We start from the raw sequence: 17,970 nt of genomic DNA, 5'->3' as shown, positions 1-17,970 counted from the left end.
TCTAATATATAATTTTTTTCCAATTAGGGAGATGTGGGACTTCCAGGACCAGCAGGACCTCCATCTTCCACAGGGACAGAGGAATTTGTCGGATTGTCCAAAGGACAGCGAGGAGCAAAGGTTTACTCTTAACAACTAATTAACTCTGTATGAAACATTTTTAAAAAATGATGCTGACAAGTCAGGCTTGACTTCTCACAATTTCATCAACAAATCAAGTTTTCTGGCAATATTATAGAAAAGGTTTGACATAACTTTCTTCTGGCACTTTTTTTCAATTTCCCGATCTAAACTAGAGCCCCAGGGCTCCCTGGGAGTCTCCCATCAAAATATTCTCCAGGTCTTAGCCTGCTTAGCTATTTTGAGATCAGACAAGGCCAGCTAAGTCTTTTCACCTGCTGGGACCTAAAATCTCCTTTGAATCAGATTCTATTCTTGATGACTTGATGGACGTATCCATATTATTTTCTTAGAATTGATTGATTTATTACATTATATCCTAAGGCCTTCCTGTTGAACTGTCAGGAAGTGTGAAGTTGTAAGCCATTGACTTCTTCTAGAAAGTTTTTGCAAATTCCCAACCTAGTCTATAGTCCTGAGATTTCCTAGAGATCTCCTGTTCAAGTGGTAACCAGGCCCAACCCTGCTTAGCAGTTTGAGATCAGCCAAGTATTTAGTCAGCTACCTCCACCTACTTATTTTGGAATGAGGGTGCCAGAGAGCAAAGGGGAAGAATGCTAGAGAATGCCAAGCCCACAACAGATTGGTGGTCTATATCTTGGCCATGCAAGGGTTCTCTTTGAGTTAGGCAGACAGCACACCACGCCAAGCCAGAAGTCTCCAAGCTGCTTAGAATACTAAACAAGATATTTCATTACATCAGTCCGCTTCTCTCTTTTTTCCCATATCAGTGAAATACCAGTGATAGCTAGGTTTCTCAGCTATCTTACCAACCTCATAAAATAATGTAGCAAAAAAGCCACGTTTAATGTAAGTGGTGTATTTTCTCCTTGGTTTGGTTGGTAGCCGAACCACAGTTGCCTTCTATATCAAAGAATTTCTGAATCAAGTGCATAATGAAAAGCAGACATAAAACACTGCACGCAAAAACAGGCAGAGCTTTGATTGCACCATCGTGGCCACCATCTTGATGTTTTTGACCATACCCTGTGGACACCCCTTTTCTGGGGGGGGCCTTCAAGTCAGTCTTGACTACTAGTTCTAATTAACTAGTAATTAAGGTCACAGAGCTGAGCTTGTTAACTTGTGGTTAGCACTTTTTAGGGACAGAAAAGCAGCTTAGGAAGAGAGAGCTTGTTTAGGCGATCTCTCCGCTCTGTGAGGAGAGACAAACATGGGTCAAGGCACAGCACGATGCCTACTGACTAATTGTAATGGTGAACATGTGACTGAGAGAGAGATGCTGTGAAGGACGTAAATGCAGGCATTGGTTGCAAATTTCCTTTTTCATCACCATCATAACTGCAAACAGTCGCAATCCGAGGCAGTCGCTAAACAGGACTGCCTGTATAGGATTGATAGGGTACATATTTTGATGAGAACCCGCACAATCAGGATTAATAAACCAACTGGGTTGCATTTTTTTTCCAGTTTCCTCACTTTTCTAAATTTTATGATGTGACTCTGTGAACTACACCCTAGGATACAGTAAGATGAACATCCAGGGAAACATATGCAAAAATACATATTTTAGAAGAAAGCGTAAACACACACTGTACATTTGGAGAAACATATTACAGGAAAGGCCCATGAACTTTCATGCTGGCTTTTAAGCCCAGTATTTGCAAACTGGTACAGAAACAGGTTAGCATGTGTGCTTTAGAAAGTATGAAAGTTGAAGCTATCAAATGAGGCAGATTTATTCATGGCTGAGCACAGGGCCACACCAATTAATTTATTATGATATAAGCTTTGGCAGACTGGACTATTTTGCTTTTTGAAGCAGGCTCTAATCTAGGAAAACATTCATATGCCTCAATACATTTCTTCATTCAGTAATGGATAAATTGATGTGTAGGTGTGGTGTGGAATGTCTGTTCTTGGAGGATTTAAAATATTTTGGGCTTAGATGAAATTACTTTTGACCTCTTTGTAACTTTGATACTTTAGTGACTTTGGCTGCTGTTTAAAAAAGATAGTACAGCTAATTAATTGGAAATTTTCAGAGACGGATCCTAGATTAACTCCTTGTAGGATCAGCAAGCTTGGCACTTTCTTGGTTGTTAACAAAAAGTAGGAATTTGCTTAGAGTTTAGGAACATCCTCTCAACCTTTCATTCCCTGGGGAAGAACAAAGATAAGAGAATGTATCATATGCCTCCAACAATTAAAATTATTTTCCATCTGTTTGGAAAAGTGATTATTCTCCCTTTCAGGAAGTCCAGAAGAACAAGCCAATTCAAGCCAGTCTTGGATATTTCTTCATCTCAGTAAATGATTAACTTGTTTCAGGTCTAATTTCTGCAGAGTTTGATCAATGATTTCCAACACTGTTTTCTCCAACCTCAAAGAACCCTGAGCATTTACTCTTGAAAGAGTATTACTCTTGAATGTTTGTCTCTGAGAAGGTCAACTTTCCCAAGTCAAGAGGCAATCAAAGGGATGCCCAGGGTTGTAATCATTACCATGGAAATGTTGACATACCAAATTGTTTTTCAACTAAATCTCTGGATCATGAAACTGTGCTTACCCAGGTGGAAGATGTAATCTTTTAAGGAAACAAATAAGGGCACTCAAATGGTAGCTTTTGATTTTTAGCACGTATGATTTGTCCAATAATCCAGTAGCCTCTCAACTCATTGGCTTCATCAAGTTGCTTTGGGTATAATAGCAAACCACACCTCACCCTCCCACCTCTGTCCCAGCACAGTTGCAAGCAAGAGTGAGAAGTTTTTGCTTCAGCACTACAACTTGCCATGTTTTTCAGACCCAACAAACTGATTAGTCTTAAGCATTGCTTTTGAAGTAAGCCAACTTCAAACTGTATCTTAATAAGGTGACTTGATAGAGATTGGCAGTTACAGTTAACCACAGTTTAGAATTTGGATGTAAATTGTAGTTAATCTTTTTTGAAAAGGTGGAAACTTTTGATTTCATGACTCTGCAGAAAAAGAAAAGAATGCAGGAGATTTCCTGTAAATAAATCATTCCATCTTTGTGTAGTTTGGTCTGGACAGATATCAGTGATGGAATTTCCATGGGATGGATCCAAGGTTTTTCAAAAAAGGATTAAAGCTTCTTGGTGGGTTTGATTCCTCAACAGATACTGCTTTTTGCAGTTATCAAGCAGCTTTCATAGGAATTAGGTTATTTGAAAGAAAAGCTCACAGTGGCTGGGAAAATTCTTGGATTTGTCAACCCATCATTTCTATTGATGGCTCTAAACTGGATAAATCAGCAGTCTGGTTGGGAGAGACCAGCTTCCAGGATTCCTAGGTTCTGTTTATCAGTAGCCATTTTTAGGTCTAAGTAAAACTGAATGCATGATCTGTAGTCATACAGTAGATGTTGTTTTAGTATACCGGCCATCTTTCAAGGTATTGGCTTACAAAGAGTCATTGATTATTGGCTGTATCACATAAGCCACCATTTTGTCTCTGGTTCCAGCAGACCTCTATTGTCTAATGAATACACTAGATCCTTAGAAACAGAAGTCTGTCCTTCTCTAGTCACAAATAAAGCTGCTTTCAGCTATTATAACTTTGGTTATATTCATCACAAGAGTGGCCATGAGAAGGCCCACAGGATGAAGATGTCACACCAGCTTCTGGGGAGGCCTACGGCTGTCCATCACAGATAACCTTACATCATGATAACCTTGCATTCATCAAGACTTAGGGCCATCAAGAGGTCAATATATAGATGCATGTCAGACATTTATTTATTTATTAATTCATACATTCATTTATTCAATTTGTAGACTGCCCATCTCAAATGCATGACTCTGGGTGGCTAACAATGATTAAAAACACACACACACATGCAAAGAAATTTTGGACTCAAATACAAACCTTGATGCAGAGCATACTACAAATACAGATTCCATTTAAACCAGAACTATTCCTGTTGGGGATAGGAAAACATCTTGTTAGAATTACTCAATACATGATTACCGCAGCAAGACTTCTTTATGCACAATTTTGGAAAACCCAGACACTACCAACAATACAAGAATGGTTGTTAAAACTGATGGAAATGGCAGAAAACGATAAACTGACTTGCTTAATAAAAGAAAACTCAAATAACTATTACCTTAAAGAATGGAAACCACTGATGGACTATTTGCAAAATGCAGGTGGGGAGAAGCTTCCATGGGGATTTGAAGATTAGATTAGAAATGTAATGGGATATGTTTAGACAAAGAATTATTCCTACTTAATGTATTAAAAACTAGCATTTATGATAGCCTTATTATTCCTAAGACCAGAGATAGATTGGAAGTTATCTATTTTTCATATCTTTTTTTTTTCTTTTACTTGATCTCACTTTTTCTTTCCCTTTTCTTTATATTTTGTATTTCCAATTTTCTTTTTCATTTCTAACTTTTAAATTTGTAACTTTAAAATTTCAATAAAATATTATACACACACACACACACAGAAGAAACCAATAAATAACATATATGGCAGCTGAGATAGAAAACCAGCCAACAGCAATTAATGGTCCCAAGTGGACCATCATGGCAGAGACTCATCCCCATTGCTTGCAAGGTCAGGTAAAATCAATGTTGTAATTCTGTAAAAACAGGATTTGATTCTGATGTAAATGCAGTGAGGGTGTTGATGAGATATCTGTGATGAATAGATGCAAAAATGAATGATCAAGCCTACATCTTTAGGGGAGGCTTGGAAAGACGGGGAACAATTGGCTTCCATCTTTGGTTCACCTTTTTGATACTGAGTGCTTGTTTTGATATTATGTGCTTTTTGTTTCAGGGAGCTCCTGGCCCCAAAGGATATCCCGGCCTACAAGGGGTTCCTGGCCGTCCGGTAAGATGTTTCATCCTCAAGACAAAGCTTTTGTTGACCTGGATCCATTTATCCTTCAGTACAAATATAAAATAAACAACTTGAAGAGTTATCTCCTCTTTGAAAAGGTTGGAGTTTGTACATAGTTCAGAAGGAAACCCCATACCAGCCAAGGCATCCATCTTGGATGTAGCCATATTGGTGCAAAAGTGGAAGCAAAAGATTCCCAGTGTTTCCTCTGAACCAGTGTTTCTCAACCTTAGCTACTTTAAGGCATGTGGACTTCAACTTCCAGAATTCCCCAGCCAGCATGGCTGGCTGGGGAATTCTGGGAGTTGAAGTCCACATGCCTTAAAGTGGCCAAGGTTGAGAAACACTTCTCTGAACACATGGAAGAAGAAGGAAGAGCAGAAACTGAGAGGATTCCCGCAACACATTTATCCTCTCCTCATCCCCCCATTGTCTGAGTTGAGCCCGTTTTTAAAACAGGGATAAGCATTTGTAATGAGTCCTACAGTATTAACTGATTTTCATGACAATGATGGAAGCTTAATTTGTTTACTTCTTTATGTTTTTGGTCTTTTGTTACACATAAATGAATTCCCTATAATGTAAATTGGAATTTTTGACAAATGTTTCCCCTTCAGAAGGATGGTTTCAATGATAGCTCATCCAGAGAGAATTGGATTATAGCTTCTTAGCTTCTGGCACGGAACCTGCATAATGGCTCCCCCCACCTCCCAGTCTCTTCTTGGGTGGTGGCAATTAATTTTCTACCCCACAAAACATTGGCGAATGTCATTGCTTTCTTTATAATCTAAGAAATAAGTGTTTTAGGAAACTTTGCAACCGTGGAGTAAATTATTTACAAATTGTGTCATCAAATTGCTTGCGGGCAGTCTCTTCTCCAAATAAAAGGTGCACGACGAGAGTTTTTCTGTTGATGATTTTCCAGAGATGTTCATTGCTGTCTAAGGGACAGGATGCACGATTTTTATGTAATCCTGGGGTGAGCCCTAATGCAAAAAAAAAGATTAAAAAATGGAATTGCAAAACAAGCAATGCAGTGAGGTCATGAGGGGTGTGTGCTCAGACATCCCCTGAGTGATTCATGCTTATAGATAAAACCTTATAGATAAAACCAGTCTAGCACTGAAGATGTTACCTAGCCGGGTAATAATGAAACGTTTGCAAGAAAACAGCCAAGCTCAGAGAACTCCAGGGACTCCAGATAAAACCTTGCTTGAATTTATTTTCAACATAAAAAATGAAAGGCATTGATTCTGTGTAAATTCACCATCAACTTAACACAGACACTCTCTGGGTGTGCGTATTTTTATTTCCCAGTGAAGCATAACAAATTAACAATATGAAATATATTGATAGTGCGGGGGGAGTGCATTCCAGGGATTAAAATAAACTAAAAGTAAGGGATGGGGAGAAACTAAGGAAAAAGAAAAAAAAATGAAAAAAGGATCCAATGGTGTTAAAATAAAATTAAGGAAATCCTTAAACATACATCTATTCAATGTCAATCCATTAAATATAGACCATGTAGAAACGTATTGCTCCATCTTTTCATTTTTTGGCTACTGTGGAGGCAGCTTGGCCAATAAAGGAAAAAATGTGATACAAGCTCATTATGTAAACCCTGGCAGGAATAAAGAGTTTTGAGGAAATATTTTGAATAAACGTAATCTGACCGGATGAGTTGGCGTGACTACCTTAGTCTCCAAGTGGTCAAAGTTGGTTCTTACCTACAGATAAAGGAAGATGCCTATCCACATTGGAAGTGTAAGGAATCTTTTCAGAGAACAAATGTGTGCATGTCTATGATGTCACTTTGGACTCTTCATTGATTACATGAAAATTGCTTTCATGAATATGTATATTGGAAACATATATTCTGTTCCTGTTTATACACAAGTGCCTTTTTCCTTCCTGGAGAAGCATCAATGATCACCATTCTTTTCTTTCTTCTTTTTTTTTTTTAATGAAATAAAGATGCACCCATTAAATCTCTCCCTTTTGTGGAGATTGAGCTGGGTAGTTCCCCAATGCTATAAAGATGTTTCAAAAATTGGGAAAGAACACATATCTTGAATCCATTCTTTAACATCTGGAGCATGGATTTCTTTCCATTTACATAAAATAGCTTGCTTTGCTGAGCTCCAGGCTTGATAAAGCCACAGTTTTTTATAAAGTGTCAAGTTCCATATTTGGGGAGTATAATTCAATATCCTATTTTATTTAGTTATTTATTTATTAAATTTATATGCCGCCCATCTCCCCCAAAGACGGTGACTCTGGGCGGCTCACAATTAAAATCCAAAACAGTAAAAACAATAAAAATATAAATATCCATATTAAAATGAGCTGATAACAATTCTGTAAAATTAACTAATACTAAATTCTGTATTTACATCACATTGCAGACAGTGCATTGACTTGTGGAACATGGAACTATGAGATGTTATGACGGCCAGAGTTCAGGCAGTTTGAAAAGGGGATCAGTAATATCAACAGAGGTTAAGCCTTGCAGTGGTCATGACAGTTACTTAAAACCTCCATAGTATGGAGGCAATAAACTGCTTGATATCCATTGCTGGGAAGCGTGTTGAGAAAAGGCAATTAATTCTAGACCAATAGGTCCACCTTGTGGGCTTCTAAAAAGTATCTCATTCACCACTGCAGAATATTGGATGCTCCACCCCTTTGCAGAATGGCAATTTTGCCTGCCCCTAACCTGAACATCATCCACTACAACCTGGTTAATGCTGCTCCAGGTGGTTTCAGCTTGTTGCATCATAAGTGACCTGCGTAAATCATGTAGACTCCAATGCATGTCGTCTGGTTCTGATAATCAACCTAGTCTGGTCCAACAGTTTGAATGGATTGGGAAAATAAGTTTGAGTTGATTTGGATCCTTCAGTTGAACTGCTGAATTGGGTCGATTGGACTCAAATGTTTTAGTTGATTCAGAAAATGCTATATATGCACACATCTGATACTCCTGTTCATTATTTTGCACAATAATTTTTATCTCAGTCCAGCCCTTTCTTCCCAAACATTGTTTCTGCTGACTCATTTATTTCTTTGTGCCTCCCTTGCGTTCTGGAAGAAATATAGAGGTGGAGATGTGCTTTTGAGCATCAGGCTGCAAAGAGGAGAACTCTTTCAGCTACCATCCAGCTGTTTGGTAGAAAAATGTTAAGTGTGCAAGAAGACGACGTCATCAATCTTATCTTTGGCTTTTTTCTTTGCTGTTTAGGGTTTATGGGGCTTTGGAGAAAAGGGAGAAAAAGGTGTCCCAGGCTTACCAGGACCCCGGGTAAGAAGCTTCACAACATTTTGCTGTTTGGAATATGTCTGTAAGGACGATACCCTTCGGATTTAGCAAGCGCAGCTCCAGATTTCAAGGGTCTTAAGTCAGTGGCCGTTAATGGCCATCTCACGGCATCGGCTACAACCTGGCCATCTCACGGCATCGGCTACAACCTGGCCATCTCAAGTAATGTAGCTTCTTCTACTTGCTCATGGGCTAAGGCAGCCCCAGTTTAATGGACTATGAGTCAGATGTTAAGTTCTTCCATTGGATAAGCCTCTCTCTCTGCTGATATGTGAGCTAACTCAGAGTGACAGGAGCAATGTCCATGCTCAGTAAACCTCTCTGATTGAACTGGGAGCATCAGCAGCAAGAAAATGCCCATGTGTCAATTGGTATTTGAGAGGGCTGGCAAGTCATCACTCTTAGAAAGCACCCATATTGTCAACTTCTGAGGCTGGCCTGGGGTCTTACCTTTGCTTTTTAATCCTAGCAGTCAGCTGTGTTTTTAAGTAAATATGCTGGAAAAAAAAGGTGGGGAGATCATTCTTTGTCCAACAGATATGAAAGAAACTTCTGTTTAGTTTCTTTCAGTTTAATTTCTAAGTGGTTCTTGGAGGCATTTTGGAAAGATGATGCTAGAAGCTGGCATTTTCTTTTGCAGCTGCCCAATTCATTATTATGGTTGGTCACATAGGGACCCAGATGTTTAGACTAGATCTGGCATTTTTATCCACCTATTGAGTCCTTCCCAAGGACCTGGGATAGGCAGATGTTGATGGTGTTAAAAGTATCATTGCAGGATGTAAGCTGTTCCAAGTAAAACTGCCATTTGCCATTGACTAATGGCAATTTTGTCAATGCTGATGGTCTTCAAGTGGTGTTCCAGATGTTTTGCACAGTGTTGAGTAGCTATTCTATATCAGATAGTGTTTTTCCATACAGCTTCAGATCGTCCATATAAAGGAAGTGGGATAGCCTGGCAGATGTTTTTGATGTTTGATAGCCATACCTGACTTGTTCACTATTGTTGACAGAGGAATCAATGCAATGACAAGCAATAGCGGTGATAGTGAATCTCCTTGAAAGATTCCTCTCTTGATATAACCTCTTCCAGGCTATCACTATGGACCACCAACTGTGTCTTTCATTTTGCCATTGATCTTTGCACAAAGCTTCTGATGTTTCTACTGACTCCTGTTATTTCTAGGCCCTTGAATATCCAGTTATGTGGCAGGGAGTCCAATACCTTCTTGTAATCAATCCAAGCTACATTCAAGTTGGTCTTCCTTCTCTTGCAGTTTTCCAAAATCATCTTGTCAGTTAGGAGCTGATCATTTTTCCCTCTGCTGTTTGGGCAGTTTCCTTTCTGCTCAGAGGGAAAGAGCTTGCTTTCAACTAGATGCTGTTGGGCTGCGTCTAACTGGACCATGCCAATTAGCAATTTGAAAGTTGCTGACAAGCAGGGAATTGGCCTGTAGTTGCCTGGTGCTGCCCTTTTTGTTGGATCTTTCATTATCAGGAAGGTTTTGCCAGACATTAACCAATCTTCAATTTCAGTATGTTGTTAAACTGCTTGGCAATGGGTGGGTGCAGAGCAGTCAGATATTTCAAACAAAAACCATGCAGTTCATCTTCACCTGGTGCTGACCAATTCTTGATCTTCCTTGCCCTTTTCTCCACCATTTCTGTTATTATTACAAGTTCTTTCATTTCAGCTTCTTTTTTATTCTTATCCACCTCCTTTATCCAAACTGCATTCTTGTTGTATTTCTTTGGGTTGTCCCATAGCTGCGCCCAGAACTGCACTGTTCCTTCTTTGTCAGGTGTTGACTGGTTCATTGCAGTCTCTCCATTGATGGATTGGTAGAAACATTTCTGATTCGACTGAAATTGGAGATTCTGCCTATAGTGTGCAATTCAAGCTTCATATCTGCTGATTTTCTTGGCTATGGCTGTTATTTGCTGTATTATTATTATTATTATTATTATTATTATTATTATTATTATTATTATTTGAGTTAAAAAAAACAGGGGAGGCTTAGACCCTGGCAGAGCCCAGAAGAGGAACCTATAGGTGTAAATTGGAGACCTGAAATGGAGTGGAACTGCAGCATTCATTGCTCCAACTTTAAGTCATATATTCATCAGCACATTTTATTTTCTTTTGTTTTAGGGAGATGCAGGATTGAAGGGGTCTGATGGAACCCGAGGCAGAAAGGTATGTTGTGTGTTCAAACACATATTTATTCATCTGGCAGCTGATGCTACAGTGGGTATTTTCTGGTGGGGACCTGCAGAACATTTTGGAACAACACGCCTAGTGTTATACAGGGTATTCTGGACCCTAGCTCTTTAAAAGAGAGGTTATTTTCTCAAGACTTTGGGCAGACAGATGGGCTCTCTAGATTATTTGCAAGCCTTCCTTTAATTCACTGATTCTCTGTTGCTGGTTTTAGAAAATCAGAAAGGGTCTAGTAGCACCGTTTCCAATTAACACATTTTATTTAAAAAGCTCATGAGAATGTATGCCTTTTAATAAAACGTGTTCAGTTGGAAAAGGTGCTACAAAAGCATAAAACCAACCCAAACAAACAATTGATGAAAGAATTGCAAGAAATTAAATAGCAATTCAGTCTATTAGAAATAGAAGAATTACAGAAGAAAATCAAATTTGTTAAATGGGAAAATTTTGAATGGGCAAATAAGCAGGAAAATGATTAGCTTATCAGCTTAGAAAAAAGAAAGAAATGCAAACAATATCAGCAATAAAGAAAGGATCTAAATTGTTGTACTCAAGACTGGAAATCGTAGGAGAATTGGCAGCATTTTTAAAAGAATTATATTCCAAGACTAATATTGTTGCTATGAATAAATATATTGAACAATCGGTTATTAAAGAATTTAATGATCAACATAGACAAATACTAAGTATACCTATAACTGTTCAGAAAACAAACAAATTAGGAAAAGCACCAGGTCCAGATAGGTTGATAGCTCAGTAGTACAGAGAATTTGAAGAAGAATGATCAGAACCATTGACAATATGATGATGAATGAAATTAAAGGAAAAGATGCTACTAATCTTTGGCTATTATAGACCAGTGGTTCTTAAACTGTTTGGCCCAATTACCCCTTTTTCCAGTCTCAAATAATGTCATTCCCCCCCCCCCACAAAAAAACACTCTGTTGTTTTATACAAGCATCTCAACAATGGTGGTCCTAAACTGGATCCTCAACTCAAAACCAAATACAAATTGCTCCACCACCCCAGGATGTTCCCAAAATACCCCATGGGGGTACTTACCCCAATTTAAGAACCACTACTATAGATTCTCCTTCTACAATGTCTGCTCCTGTTTTGGCTTTCCGATCCGTGCTTCTCTGAGCGTCTTCCTGTGGTTTGTTTTTTGCTTTAATTTTTACGTGCTTAAAAAGAAGGAAATGCTATTTTCCCAACTCACTAGAAATACTTTGCGGCACAATGTTATTTAAAAATTGGTTTTGCAAACTGTTCGTCCTTTTTTACATGAGGATTACAATTTTCTGGGACAGGCCAGGAAAGAACATTTGTGGACTTTAATATTTGGATTTGCTCCCACTGAAATGGGGCTGTAATTGTATGTACTGCTGTAGCAAGACTGTTTTATCCATGCTTTATCCATATTCAGGAATGTATTTGAGTATTGGTGAAACATTGCACAAAAATATTGATGCAATCATACATATTATTGCAGGAAGATTGGTGTCTTATACATGTAGTTTTCGCTTGCTGACCACTCATTCAGCAACTGTTCGAAGTTACAATGGCAATGAAAAAGGAGACTTATGACCAGTCTTCAATGCTGTGGCCATTGCAGTGTCCCCGCAGTCATGTGATCACAATTTGGGCATTTGGCAACAGGCACGCACTTATGACGGTCACAATGTCCTGCGGTCACGTGATTGCCATTTGTGACCTTCACAGCCAGTTTCCTACAAGCAAAGTCAGTGGGGAAGCCGGCAGGAGGTCACAAGTTGTGGTCGTGTGATGTGGCAGTTAATGACCTACGATGATTCACTTAACAACAGCAGCCAGAACTGACATCGTAAGTCAGTGCAGTCATTTGATGTTCCACTTAATGACCACACTGCTTAGCAGCAGAGTTGCTGGTCCAATTACAGTAGGTAATGAGGACTACCTGTTTTATGAATGCACACATGGACTTAGATGAAGTCGTGGTGGGGAGGGAGAGATGCTGACCAACTGAAGGAACATAATGCTGGGGCAAATTGCATGTGTCTATTTCTAAAAATAATTTTAGAAATTGTCGTAGCTCAGTATGGAGAGTCTGCAGACCTCCGATTGTTGCTAAAAGGAAGCTCCAGTCATTCCTGAAAGTATCTGTTCTCCTTATGACTGTTGGAGATTGGAGGCCAGCAACATCAAGAAGAGAAGTTAATCCATGTTTAGCCGAGTTAAACTGGAATTCAGGAATCTGGGAATTGCAGCCCCAGGGCCACTGGAGAGCATCCCATTGGGAAAATGTGCTTTAATTAATTAAGTGCCCTTTGTGTAATTGTTCCAAGAACCTCTTGTACAAGATAAAGATCCTGAATAGGAAGCCAACCTTCTCTGTAGCAGGAATAACCTTATGGAACGGCTTGCTCCTCTACCTTCACCCCAGGTCAGAATGGTCCCCTCTTTCAGAAGGCAGTTGAGACAATTGAGCTCTTCTGCTGGGCCTTTGGAGTGTAAAGATAATGTAGGGAACCACTGTCATTTTTAGGTTGATTGGGGTTTTTAATTTTAAGTGGTTTTCCATTAAATGGCTGATTATATAATTATTTAATTTGATTATTTATAAACTTGCAGTGGTTCCTGTGTACCGGAAGCTGTCCAGAGTCTTCAATTAGAGTTTGCTTGCTTGCTTACTTCTAAACCACCCAGCTAAAATTTATTATGCAGTGTGCAGAAGAAATGGTTTTTAAATAAATAAATAAGTGCAGAACAAAATGGGGGGAAAACACATTGTTCTTCTTATTCTGAATCATCTTTCATTGTTATTCAGGGCGTTCAGGGTGAATCAGGATTTCCTGGTTGGGATGGATCTCCAGGTGGAAAGGTAAACTCCCCATGTGAAAAATTGACCGGGTAGCACAAATATTTCAGATTTAGACAAGATTGGAAAACAGTCCAAAGGTAGCTGTGACTGGACAGTCCTTTCCTGATCTGCCACTTGTCCACCTTAGATAGACCTGGAAAGCGGAAATTGAAATATGGATCTAAATGCTAAGGCACTTCCAGTATAATAAAGGCTCATTTACTGGGACGTTTCTTGATGCAAAATAGCTGAAAAACTAGTGGTTTTTTTTTTTAAGGATAAAGGTTCTGGCCAAGTTTTCTCCCTGACAGATTTGTCTTGTGCATTACAGAGATTTTTATTTTATTTTTGGGCATACTCAGTCATTCAACCATCTCACCCACCCACCCCAATTTGCATTTTTGCCATACTTCCCTAGTTGCACTCTGGATGAAGCAGAAGCTATTGTGAGTAAACTGTGAAGCTCTTTTCTGTTCCTTGCTTTCAGGGTGAATTTGGTGACGTAGGTCCACCAGGTCCAACAATAATTGTTGACACAGAAGGTGCCATCATATCAGGTGGATGCTTTTCCTTACAAATTTACTGCCTCTTTAATATATACAATAAGAAGAATGAAACACTGCTCCCTTAGTTGAAGGCTAGATTAATTTTACCACTCTTGCTGTACTAGGGTCCCATGGCATTCAAATCAGAGTAGACCACAAGCAGTGCCTTCCAGATGGATCACATTGCAGATTCCATAATCCCCTCCTGATGCACTTAATGGCTGTCTTTGCTAGGATATGGGAATGCATCTGGAGGAACCCTAATTGGCAGGAAGCGCTACAGTATTCATAAATGCAAAATTGCTGTATCTGGTTGGTCAGTGCAATCCTCTGTTGTTGAAATTGTTATTGCTGGTCAGGATTGTGTGATTAAGAAAAGAGGGAACCCTTAACAGAAGAAACTAGAGTTGGAAGAAGCCATAAAGTTCATAAAGTCTAACCCCTGAGTCCATGCAGGAATCCAAATTAAATCCTGTGAAATAGGCCCTTCTGCTATTCTTCTGGAGCAAAAGAACCAAATCTGGAGCCCATCTTCTCCTCTTATGGCCTTTCCCATCATCTGATCAACACAGAATATACAGACCGCAGGAATATGACCCATGGGATCCTAGAATTGGAAGGGAGTCTTAAGACAATTGCATCCACGCTTCTGTTTAGTGCAGGAATCAAGATTAAAGCATGCTGGAGTGTTTGGTCAAAATGAGCCAGGAGAGTTTCACCCATCACAGGCTGTTTTCCTTTGTCTTCCTCCTCCTCCCTGATACCAAACGGTATCTTAAATGCCGTGTTTCTTTCCAAGAGATTTGGTCCAGAAGGGCTGAAGGACATCTTCTTTACATGCCAAAGGTCCCTATTTCAATCCTGGGCATTTCCAGATACAGTTAGGAAGACTCCTGTGCTGGTCAGTTTAGGCAGCATTGAATTTTATGGAGTTCTGACTCCAGATAAACCAGTTTCTTACATTCCGAAAGTAGGCTGCTCGCAGAGGGGATGGTGCAGTGAGTGAGATGAAGGAAGGGCAGTTCTGAAGTTATTTCCATCTTTTAAACCCAAGGTCCCCCTGGAGAACCAGGCACACCAGGAACCCCTGGACTGAGAGGCGATGAGGGGCCTATTGGCTCACCAGGATTTCCTGGCCAGCCAGGGTTTCCTCCAACCATTCCAGGTAACCTAGTTAAGGATCCATGGCTAGAGAGAGACTCCCACAGATATCTTCATGTAAAAAGCTGGCTAAAAAGTATCTTATATGTTTTCTGATAAGCGTTGAACATGCCACTAGAAAGCCATGGTCATCATGCTTCTGGAAAAAGGTTACAGAAAATAGCAAAGAGAATAATACGATGAAACAAGGAAGAAGGACCTAGAGGAATTTCTAGTATGCCTCACATATTAGGGCAAAAAAGGGGGAAGTGGGGGCACTGTATAGTTTACCGGTATTTAGAGCAGGTTTTGGCCACCTGACATCCTTTGCCTAATTTCTGGAAGGAATCAATGAAATCATCTCCATCCATCCACCATCCCTGCTGTACTTCTCTTGTCCTTCCATCATTCCTTGTCCAGTTTTATCTGTGGATCTACATAAGTTAAATTAAAAAGCCTCCCTCACTGAGTCCCTTCCAGCTACTGTTAGGACCTATCCTTCTTCACCAGCACTGGCAATCTTTGCTGGGCGCAATGGGACCTCAAAGGGTCAGAAAAGACACATCTGGGAAACCTGCACTAAGATATACCATTTCCTCTCCTTGAAAGCAGTGATGGCATCATGACAAAAACCTGATCCCCAAATGCTAGCAGAACAGTTTTCTATAACCATCTGTGGCTCTTCCAGTCCAAGTGTTAGCTTACCTGGCCAAGATGTGTAAAACTAGGAAATTGGATTCTGTTGTTTTTAGCAGTTAGGTCGGAAAATGAAGAAACAGATTATTGGGGGAAAAAATGAATTGAGATTATAACTCCTGAGACATAGTCCTCCTTTAGGTTCCCCAGGTGTAACAGGAGTCCCAGGGATGCCAGGACTTAAAGGGGACCGAGGAGACCGAGGAAGGACCACAGTGGGACCCCCAGGCCCACCTGGGAAAGATGGATCTCCAGGGTTACCGGGAGTTCCAGGGTTATCAGGTGCTTCACGTAAGTCCATTATCAGGTACAACTTCTTCCTGCAGTGATTCTGAGCATGGAAATTGGTCTGTTTGCCCTTTTCTGTAAGGAAGTACTCATCATCCTGCGTGTCATGACTATACAGTTTTCTAGATCCTTGTGGCTTTTTAAAATCTTTTTTTTCAAAATACAGATACAATACACACAGCAGGTACCATCTTTAATGGAGAACCCGGGCTGCCAGGTATCCCTGGACCAAGAGGGCCTCCAGGAATCTTTGGTGCAAAAGGATATAAAGGTGAGTAGAACTCCCATTGTCCGACAGAGTTTTCCCACAATGTTCCCAGCACTGAATAATGGTCTTTTCAGAACAGGATGACTGTAAGATGTACAGCAAAATCTTACATGAGTCCACTTGTGCATCATTTGTTTTTACTCCTTGGCCTGAGTAATGGCACAGTTTTCACTTTGGTTTGGAGGATCCACACCCACATGTCCCAAAAAGCCTTCTGTTGAGGAAAACAGGACTGTGTCTATTTCTTTATTAGCCTTATATCAGTGGACTAAAACCTGGATCTTTCCACTCCTAGTCCAACACTTTAACCACTCTCGTATTTAGAACTTGAAGGAAAGAGCCAGGCTAATGATCTGACTACTAACTTTGGTGAGCCAGATGAACAAATACTAGGATACGTTCTTTCGGCATCTCCCATAAACCAAAGATGGACTGATTTATAATCAAGATAGGACATAATGCTGAGTCAGGGATATGTTACAAGGGCATGGCCATACCTGGACAATGTGAATCTGCAAAAGCAATGTATTCTTCACTTTAGCCCGTTAGCATGACAATATTCTCACTCATGCTACAGAAGAGACTTGCTGTCCTATGTTCTCCCGATTCTGCTTTTTGTGTTTAAAACAACCTCCAGTTTCTGTTATTCAGTTTTATTTGTGGATTTACTTGTGGGTGTATTTGTGGGTTTAAAAAAGAAGTATACACTAGTATACAAAAACAAGCTAGGACTTTCCAACCAGCATTGTATAACTACCTGGAAGAAATGATGAAACTGAGCAGATCAGATTCTTTTTCTCGTTTCTTTCCCTGATAACATTGGTTGTAAAACTGACTAGAGAACTGTAAAAATGTCAAAGAGGGGATAGGAGAGAATTGAACAACTTCTCAATAATGTGATTGTTTAGAAATGTTGGTAACTTTGATAACCTTTATGACTTCACATCTGTCTATAGTTATCAGTAATTTACCTTGGGTTTTCTATTTTCTAGTATCTTTCTTTTGGTCTTTGACTGTAAAATCGAATTAATTAATTATATTAAATATATATCTTCTTCCTCCAGGGGATCATGGGCCAGGAAAGGATTGATTGCTTTAAAACACAAACAAACAGAAACAACTAAAACACAGAAATGTAGGAACTATGGTTTGAACCTATGCACATTCGCAAATAGAAATTGGATCTTTTTTTTAAAAAGCGTTGTTCTGTTGGTTGTTTTAAATTCACAATCAGCAGATCTTGCACTGTGCTTCTTGGAAGGAACCCACTACTGTTCCTCCATAAGGGGCACCAGTGTGGATCACATCTTCAAAACCAAAATGCTGAGCAGATAGAAAAACAGAAGAAAACAAATAGTTCTGAATTGTGAGCCACAACCATGGTTTGAGATCTCAACTGTGGTGAGGCAAACCATGGTTTAGATACATGTCTGAAATGAATGATTGTTTTCCCAGGGGATGGTGGTGACTGTGCCTGTGACGGAGGAATCACAAGAACTGGCTTGCGAGGGGACACAGGCAGCCCCGGTCAGCCTGGAAGACGAGGTGATGTTGGACCAAAGGGATCCTTGGGGGAGCCAGGAGATGGTATAGTAGGTCCTCCTGGGCCACCGGTAAGTAAGGAATGAATTTCTCT

At 39.8% G+C, this 17,970-nt stretch overlaps 1 protein-coding gene across 3 annotated transcripts in view; it reads left to right on the top strand.

The window, feature by feature from the left end:
* COL4A6 (collagen type IV alpha 6 chain) overlaps nucleotides 1–17,970 on the top strand; it is a 165,146-nt gene that overhangs the window by 109,730 nt on the left and 37,446 nt on the right. For all 3 annotated transcript variants that reach the window (XM_088129180.1, XM_088129182.1, XM_025166593.2), the window contains 10 exons: nucleotides 28–120; nucleotides 4,956–5,009; nucleotides 8,260–8,319; nucleotides 10,490–10,534; nucleotides 13,365–13,418; nucleotides 13,885–13,954; nucleotides 14,997–15,107; nucleotides 15,920–16,069; nucleotides 16,233–16,337; nucleotides 17,790–17,947. In XM_088129180.1, coding sequence (XP_087985306.1) covers nucleotides 28–120; nucleotides 4,956–5,009; nucleotides 8,260–8,319; nucleotides 10,490–10,534; nucleotides 13,365–13,418; nucleotides 13,885–13,954; nucleotides 14,997–15,107; nucleotides 15,920–16,069; nucleotides 16,233–16,337; nucleotides 17,790–17,947 — 900 coding nt within the window. The remainder of the gene's footprint in view (nucleotides 1–27; nucleotides 121–4,955; nucleotides 5,010–8,259; nucleotides 8,320–10,489; nucleotides 10,535–13,364; nucleotides 13,419–13,884; nucleotides 13,955–14,996; nucleotides 15,108–15,919; nucleotides 16,070–16,232; nucleotides 16,338–17,789; nucleotides 17,948–17,970) is intronic.

The sequence above is a fragment of the Python bivittatus genome, unplaced genomic scaffold, assembly GCF_059951505.1.
Source record: "Python bivittatus isolate LINGU-HERP-01145 unplaced genomic scaffold, Pbiv_v1 ctg000790_np1212, whole genome shotgun sequence".
Lineage (NCBI taxonomy): Eukaryota > Metazoa > Chordata > Lepidosauria > Squamata > Pythonidae > Python > Python bivittatus.
This window is presented reverse-complemented; position numbering and strand designations above follow the sequence as displayed.